Genomic DNA, 9,235 nt, shown 5'->3' on the forward strand with positions numbered 1-9,235 from the left:
GATTCGTAGGACAAAAAAGTCAACAGAAAGACAGCACTGATTTTCATAATTCAAAGTTATGTCTCTAAATATTTTCTTTGATGATAGTAATACTACCCATTTCAATCAGTCTCATGACATTCATGTGGGTGGTGGTTATGTGAAATTCATTAAAAGATAAAGACAAAAATTTTTCAAAAAGGGCACATGATACTACCATGTGGATAGTATTTTTGTACCTTGTCCCATTATAGGCAACACCATTAATACTGAATAGAGGGGCGGCTAGGTGGCGTAGTGGATAAAGCACTGGCCCTGGAGTCAGGAGTACCTGGGTTCAAATCCGGTCTCAGAAACTTAATAATTCCCTAGCTGTGGGACCTTGGAAAAGCCACTTAACCCCGTTCACCTTGCCAAAAAAAAAAAAAGACTGAACAGAAATGCAGTTGGAAAGAATAATAACAATTATAATAAATGTGTAACACTAAAGTTTTCAAAGAGCTTTATAGATATCTTATTTTATTCTCACAATTAGAAAGGAGGTATTAATATTCCCATTTTACAGATGAAGAAACTGAGGCAAACAAAAGCCAAGTGACTTTACCTGAATCACAAAACTACTAAGTATCTAAGATAGTAATGATCTGCTGCAAATGTTTACTTTATTAACATTTTCTCTGGCACTTTAAGTCTAGACAATCAACAAAGAAATATATCAAACCCTGATTTATGGTGTTTTCCAATTTCCAAGAGGTGAATAGTCACAATGAATCATCTTTGTGAGTTGACCCTAGTACCCCATTGGTCTAAGGTCATATTTGAACTTGAGTCTTCCTGACTCCAAATCTAGCATTCTATCCTCTGTACTACCTCACACTATTTCATACCAGTATTTCCTCAAATTGTCTGTTTGGAAAAAAAAATAATTAATCACATATTAAAATTAAGACAATTAAAACAGTGAGTTTATGTTCTAGTCTAAGAAGAGGATGTAGCAAAGATATAGATTGTATTCATATGTATTTATATATATATACATTTAAATACACATATATACATATATATGTGTATATATATATATATATATATATATATACACATATATATGAATTCCTGTCAAAAGTGACATCTTCTTTGGCAAATTATCTACTGAGTTCTGGTGACTGCTCCACAAAAACCAACTAACCAGATCCAACTTTACTGGCAATATGGCAATATGACAAAATTACATTCAACATGGAATTGGAGCTAGGCAAAAAGTGGGGTGAATGTGAGAGGGAAAACAAAATTAATGGTACAATCATGAATTTAGAGAAATAATAGAAAAAAAATTAGAATCAATGAAGCTGAACATCGTTCCTAGTCCTATCATAAATTTAATTCATCATTTTCAGCACAATTAACCTTTTAACTCTATATACTCACATTTTCCCAAAGTGAAATACTATCACTATATTATTGGCATTACTATCTACTAATTATAATTAGTGGAAAGTGTGCCATATTCATTAGTACAGCACAAATATGCTTTTTTTCTCATTTGAAAGAATTGGCCAACAAGTAATATATCACTATATAAGTATGCTATCTAAGAAATATTATAATTGCTGGAAAATATTCCATATTCATTAAAATATTAAAAATATGCTTTTTTCCTCATTTTAAAGAATAAATGGCCAACAGTAAGGGGAAAACAAACAGAATGTGTTAAGGAATTAGATTCCATTGAAGCTACAAAAGGAAAATATGTGTAAATACTTTAAATAAAGGAATTTCCTCCCAGATGGTGAAGCAACAAAATGCCAGAAGATAGATGCAGTCAAATGCCCTCAATCTATTCTGAAACTCAAATAAGAGAAAGAGAGGGAAAGAAAAGGGAAAAGAAGCAAAAGCGAGAGAGGGGGAAGGAGAGATTTTAATCAGAACTCTCTATTGCTCCCCTAAACCAGGGATCCTTAATTAGATTTCAAGAGGTGTATGAGGAAACATATCCAAAGAACAAGAGAACAGAAGAGCAAAATGGAGGTCTTGGACTCGGTTTCCTCTTTTGCTTCTTTTGCCTAACCTCCTTGAGAAGGCACATTAGTTGCCTCCCTTCTCACTCTCTTCACACTCCACAATCAGGACTCTGACCTTAGCATTCATTTGCTGGATCTCTCCAACAAAGCTCTCTAACCATCACTCCTCTTCTCATTTCTCATCCTTGCAGACCTCTCTGAACACTTGACATTCTCTTCTCTCTGCTTCCTGTCCACTCTTCAGTCTCTTTTGCTGGATCTTCATTTATGTCCAGTCCACTAACTCTAGGTAACTGCTAAAGCCATGTTCTAGACCCTCTATATTATTTTGCTTGATAATCCATGCACTGAATCTCTATGCTAATGATCCTCAGATTTCTAAGCCCTAAACTCCAGACTGGCTGCCTATTGGATCTCTCATACTAGATATCCTCTAGACTTCCAAAACTCATCACATCCAAAACTGAACTCTATCTTTTCCCCAAAACCTGCCCTCTTCTTAATTTCCCTACTGCTGTGGAAAGTTTCACCATATTCCCAGTTATTCCAGCTCATATCCTAAATGGAATCTTTTGCTGAGTTCTCTCTTTGAAAACTCTCCCTTGAATATACCCTGTTAAAAAAAAAACATGCCTTCTTTTTACCTCTAATACTATCACCACTCTAGTATATACCCAAATCACCTCATACTTGCACATTCCAATAGCCTGCTGGCTAGTATCACTCCTTAAAGAGTCTTCTAACTAGACACAAACACACACACATACACACACACACACACACACACACACACACACACACACAGTGTCTGTCTGTCTGTCTCTCACCTCTGACATCAAATAGAAAATCCTGTTATACTTCTAAAGGTCACCATAACCTGGCCCTTTCCTAACTTTCCAATCTAAGAAATGACCTCTTACACCTACTGCAATTTGGGAAGATTGATCTTCTTGACCTATACAGGCAACAACACTCCGTATCTCTCTAATCCAAGGGTCTTTACTGGCTATCCTCCATGTCTGCCAGAACTCTCTCCATCTGAATCTCTGCTTGTTGACTTCCTTCAGACTTCAGTTAAAAGTCTCACCTTCTGTAAGGAGTCTTTCCCAATACCTTGTTAATGCTCGTGCCATCCCTTGGTTGATTAACTCCAATGAATCCCGTATTTATCTTGTTTGACATAGTTGTTTGTATATTGTCTCCCCTACTAGACCCTTGAACAGCAGGGACTATCTTTCACCTTTCTGTTATCCTCAGTACTTATTTCAGGCAGAGCCTGGCACCGAAACTCTTAATAAATGCTAGTTTCTTAATAAGTGAACAGAAATTTAGAAGACCAAAAACCATTCCTCAATAGAAAAGCAATCAATGGATATGAACAAACATTTCTCAAAAAAGAAATTGAAAAGCATTATCATATTAAAGAATATTCCCAGGTCAGCTAGGTGGCACAGTGGATAGAGCACCAGCCCTGGAGTCAGGAGTACCTGAATTCAAATCCAGTCTCAGACACTTAATAATTACCTAGCTGTGTGGCCTTGGGCAAGCCACTTAACCCCATTTTCCTTGCAAAAACCTTAAAAAAAAAAAAAGAATATTCCCTATCACTAATAACAAAATGCATATCAAACAACTTAGATTTTACCTCACAGGCAATAAATTGCAGATGACCAAAAAAAGTATAGTCAGTGTTGAAAGATTTGTGAGAAGATAGGCACACTAAGACAATGCTGGTAAAGTTGTAAATTAGTACTATGCTGGAAAGAAATTTGGAATTATGGAAATAAAATGACTAAAATATTCAGAGATTCCAACAAGATCACTGACAAAAGGATCCATACATACCAAAATATTTATAGCAGCACTTTTTAATGGTAGCAAAGAACTAAAAATAAAGTAAATGCCCTTTGAGAGGAGAATGGCTAAACAAACTGTGGTACATGAATGTAATAGACTATTATTATGCCATATTTCAATGACAATTATAATCAGTACAGAGAAGCAAGAAAGACCTACATGAAGAAATACAAAGTGAAATAAGCAGAATCAAGAAAACAATAAACATAATTAATGATTACAACAATGTAAATAGAAAGAACAAAAAATAATTAAAAATTAATGTTACAGGAGCAGCTAGGTGGTACAGTGGATAGAGCACTGGCCCTGGAGTAAGGAGTACCTGAGTTCAAATCCAGCCTCAGACACTTAATAATTACCTAGCTGTGTGGCCATGGGCAAGCCACTTAACCCCATTGCCTTGAAAAAACTAAAAAAAAAAAGTAAATATTACAGAATTGCAAATAACAAGCTAGATCCCAAAGAAGAGAAATGACTAGGACAGCTCTTCATTGATCCTCTACAAAGGCAGGAGATCTGCAGATGTGGAACATTACATATAGTCAGAATGCTTTTATTTGATGCATTGATTGACTTTGACAATTACTTTTCCCTTCTTTTTTTCTTTTAAAAAATTATTATAAAATGTTGTTCTCTCTAAGAAGGGAGTAGACGGAAAGACAGAAATTTATTTTAAGTATAAACAAAAAAAAAATCAATAAAAATTTACTTTACAAAAACAAAAACTTAGACACAATGGAGTCAGTTACATAGGTAATCTTATTTTTGTTCTTTGTATAAAGAAATTAATATTCATGTTTATCAGTGTGTTAAGTTCATAGTAACAATAACTTAATTTTTAAAAATCTGCACATTTCAAGCAAAAAATGCACTAGGATAGAATCCTACATATCCTCTTTTCCCAAACCCTCCCCATCCCACCACTAATTCAAATACTACAGGTGATATTTTGAGTGTTTGTAGAGAAATATCTGCTATGTCAAAACAAAAAAAAAAACAATTAATTTTTTCTAGAGGGGAAAAGAAAATGCAACATTTGGAGAGCAAAAAATTATATAAGCAGTAAATTCAATGATAAGCATACTTCTATAACACATTAATGCAAAAAAAAATGTGTGGATGTTCACATGTCACACAGTAAACATGCCATTCCCCTTATTAAGTATAGCCAACACTAGAAATGTGTCCCAGTTTTTCATTGTCAAATGGAGGTCAACCCATTTCTAAAAGCCTTCATGCTCAAGGTCCAGTGACTCTAAGAAGGAATTTAATTGCAATTAAAAATTCACATGTGATATTATTTAAAAGTATTAATAAAAATAAAAATTAATGAGATCCCCCCAAAAAAAGTCAAAAGTTTATTTATATGTACATGCTTACTATCACTAACAGAAGTCAACTGACCAGTTCTATAAACTCTCCTTTTTAGACCATCAAGGAACAAAAGTTTAAATGGATACCAATTATCCATAGAAAGAGTCTCCTTTCCCTGACACTGTCCTGTATATTGCTGAGAACAGAGGGGGTTTTTTTGTTTGTTTATATTTATCTGTGAAGGAGAGAAATATTGTTGCATCAAAAGAAAAAAGGACCAATAGTTTAAGATACATTCCCCATGGGAGCTACAACTGCAGATCCTTTCTAGTTACTTTTTTGTTGTTCAGTTGTTTCAATCCTGTTCGACTCTCTGTGACTCATTTAGGATTTTCCTAGCAAAGATACTGTAATGGTTTGCCATTTCCTTCTCCAGCTCATTTTATAGATGAAGAAACTTGAGGAAAATGGGGTTAAATGACTTGTGCCAAAATTCCACAGCTAGTAAGTATCTGAAGTTAAATTTGAATTCAGGTCTTCCTGATTACAGACCCAGCTTTCTATCCACTGTTCCACTTAGCTGCCTCTATTTTCTAGCTACCACTATACATAAAAAGATTTACATTTCAATTATCTACTACCCCAATAATTTTGTGGCATACAATTTGCCTTATGGTGTCTCAACATAATAAACATTTGTGTACAAAATCTGATTTTTTTTTAAAAAGAGTTAAAAGAGAGGCAGCTAAGTGGTGCAGTAGATAGAGCACCAGCCTGGAGTCAGGAGTACCTGAGTTCAAATCTGCCTCAGACATTTAATAATTACCCAGTTGTGTGGCCTTGGGCAAGCCACTTAACCCCACTGCCTTGCAAAAAAAACTAAAAAAAAAAGTTAAAAGAGCTTTGAAAATTCTATTCTAACCCACTAAGGTGATATATTAAGTGAAATAACTAAGGTCCTAATTAGGACTCAAACCAGTTTATGTTTTCTAAGCAGTGACTCTAGATTTGTACAAGTTACTAAAATTGAGAGAGAGAGAGAGAGAGAGAGAGAGAGAGAGTTAATCTCCCTATTCCAATTTGTGCTTATCTAGTAAAAAAACATTTTCACATGGCTCAAAATTTCTAGTCTTTTCAAAACTGGAGAATTATTTTAAAAGCAAAATATGTAAGGATTACTAAATAATACTGATGTACCATCTCCTTCCAAAAGAGACATTTCAGTGTTAAGAAGTTGTATAACTGTGTACTACAAAGGCCCAAATTGAAGGCAAATGCTATATGCCTAGACTGCTAACGAAACAGAAAAACTTCTTGGGGCCACCAGTATCAAAAAGCTAGAAAAGACTGTCATTAATATCCTTGCTGGAAGGAAGGCAGGAAGGAATAAAAGAAGAAAGTAGGAAAGGAATGGAAGAGAGAGGAAGATGAAAAATAAGTTAGGGAAGACCATTTCTTTGAGAGATCTAAGACCATTTGATTTAGTGTTAAAGTCAAGTTGTCTTCTTCTTTCCTCTTTCAGACAGAGTTCAAAATTCTGCCTCCATGTCAACCTGACCAAGTTTTTTGACAAACTTCAGGAATGATAAAACAATGCCTAGACCTTCAATACTAACTTCCTGGCATAGTGGTCTTTGAAGACTGAAGCCAAATGTACTACTAGAAAATGCTTCCTGTTTCTTTTAGATTCAGGTCCAAAAGTTCTGTCTTCAAAAAACAAAAGCACTTTAAGCCTTCAAGAGTCACTCATAGATGAGTAGAACCAGAAAAACACTGTACACCCAAACAGCAACATGGGGGTGATGATCAACCTTGATGGACTCTCTCATTCCATCAGTGCAACATACCATCTGTTTCCAGAGAAAGAATTGTGTAGTTTGAACAAAGACCAAGGACTATTACCTTTCATTTAGGGGGGGAAAAAAATTGATATTTTTGTCTGATCTTGCTATCTCTTATACTTTAAGTTTCTTCCTTAAGGATATGATTTCTCTCTAGTCACTCTCAATTTGGAACAATGTATACCATGGAAACAACCTAAAGACAGACAATTGCCTTCTGTGGGGGGGGGGTAGGGGGAGGGAAGTAAGATTAGGGGGAAAATTGTAAAACTCAAAATAAAGTCTTTTTTTTAAAAACTCACTCATAATACCCCAGAAGGATAGGTAATAATAATTATTATTATTATTAATAATAATAATTAATAATTTAGGCTTTAACTCAGAAATTCTTAATCTCAGAACCTATGAACTTTTTTTTCATATTTCCTTAACTATTTCAATATTTTTAAGGGTTTTTTGGACTTTTTTTTTTAATAATTCAGAAACATCCTTCTGGGAAGAGGTCCATAGGTTTCACCAGACAGTCAGAAGGTTCCTGACGAAAAGCCCAGTATTGACTAATTCATTTAAGAGTTTCACTTTTCCTTGCGGTAAGCCCTTATCTCCTGATGGGCCATGCCCCGGGCGCGATCTGCAGCAGGGTCTGCAGCAGGGTCTGCAGCAGGGTCTGCAGCAGGGTCTGCAAGCAGGGTCTGCAGCAGGGTCTGCAGCAGGGTCTGCAAGCAGGGTCTGCAGCAGGGTCTGCAAGCAGGGTCTGCAGCAGGGTCTGCAAGCAGGGTCTGCAGCAGGGTCTGCAGCAGGGTCTGCAAGCAGGGTCTGCAGCAGGGTCTGCAGCAGGGTCTGCAAGCAGGGTCTGCAGCAGGGTCTGCAGCAGGGTCTGCGAGCCTTCCTGCTCACACCGGGGACCTGCAGGGCACACATGCAGGAGGTCCAGTGCAACTCCGGCTTTCAGCCCAGTTCTGGAGAGAACAAACCCCACTGCCTCGACTCTCAAAGCGGGCTTCGGTTGATACAGCATCATTTCTAAATTATATTCCTTTGACCTTCGGGGCAGTTTGCGCGTGACTTTGAGGTTTTCCTCCTCTGCTGGCTTATTCCTAACTCCTGTCACTTGGCACCGGCCGCTAATGGACTCAGTATTACGCGTCTGGGGCAGGGGTGGCGGTCGGGGGCCCTGGGCTGCGCGACGCCCAACTCTAAAACAAGGCCAAGCTCCAGGAGAGGAACTTTTCCCCAATTGTAACTTTCTTCCTGCCATTAAAGCACCAGCGGCGGCTTCTTCTTCCAGCCCACCGGGAGCTGCCAGTCGCGGCAGCACGGGGTGGGGGCCCTGCCCGCCCGCGCCCGCCCGCGCCCCCGCCCGGCTCCAGGAGCGCTCACCGAGGTGCTGCCCCCCAGCTTGGCGCCGATTCTCTTCACCAGCATGATGCCGCTACGGCGCTTCTCGCGGAGGCCGCCCCCTTCCCCCTCCGCCGCCGCCGCCGCCGCTGCCGCCTGCTCCTCCTTCTCCGGCGGCAGCTCGGGACTCATATCGGCCCCATTCTGCAGGGGGAGGCAAGCAGGAGGAGAGGCTGCGGCCGCGGCCGCGCGGGGTTCCGCTCCCGCCCCGGGGCCCGCTCGGGCTGGCAGCGGCCTGCTCCCCGCGCCGGCGCTCGTTCCGTCATCTGCTTCGCTAGGGCCGGCCGCGCTCGCGCTGAGCTCCCGCGGCGGCGGGGACGGAGGCGGCGGCGGCGGCGGCGGCGCCAGCGGCGGGGCGCGGGCGGAGGCCGGCAGCCAACCCGACCGCGGCGACGAACCGGGGCCCGGCGGGGGCGGCGCGGGCTCCCGGGCGCAGGCGCGGGGCCGCCGGCGCGGAGGACGAGGGCGAGCCGCGCGGCCGCGGCTCCGGGATCGCCCTGCCGGGCAAACTAGGAGCCCGCGACCCCGCGGCTGAATCCGGGCGCCGCTTCCCCAAAACTTTAGCCGCCTCCGGAAACGCGTCACCGCATCCGCTCGCGGCGAGATCGGCCCGCCCTCCCTCCTCTTGAGCTCCCTCTGGAGCGAAGGGGCGGAGCGGGCGCAGCGGGCGCAGCGGGCGGAGCGGGCGGAGCGGGCGGAGCGGGCGGAGCGGGCGGAGCGGGCGCAGCGGGCGCAGCCTCTTCCGGGGCGCGGAAGGCTGCCGCGAGCACCCGGGGCTGTGGCGGCTGAGCGAAGGAGTCCGGAAAACTCCGCCACCCTGGGGGCATC

General features: G+C 41.1%; 1 protein-coding gene across 1 annotated transcript in view; it reads right to left on the reverse strand.

Annotated features, from left to right (window-relative positions):
- The window catches only part of MFSD14B (major facilitator superfamily domain containing 14B), a 100,290-nt gene extending 91,620 nt beyond the window's left edge, over positions 1-8,670 (reverse strand). The window contains exon 1 of the mRNA XM_074206555.1: positions 8,390-8,670. Within this exon, the coding sequence (XP_074062656.1) occupies positions 8,390-8,539 (150 nt within the window). The 5' untranslated portion in view covers positions 8,540-8,670. The remainder of the gene's footprint in view (positions 1-8,389) is intronic.
- Positions 8,671-9,235: the final 565 nt, after the last annotated feature.

This window comes from Macrotis lagotis, chromosome X (assembly GCF_037893015.1).
Source record: "Macrotis lagotis isolate mMagLag1 chromosome X, bilby.v1.9.chrom.fasta, whole genome shotgun sequence".
In the NCBI taxonomy this organism is placed as follows: domain Eukaryota; kingdom Metazoa; phylum Chordata; class Mammalia; order Peramelemorphia; family Peramelidae; genus Macrotis; species Macrotis lagotis.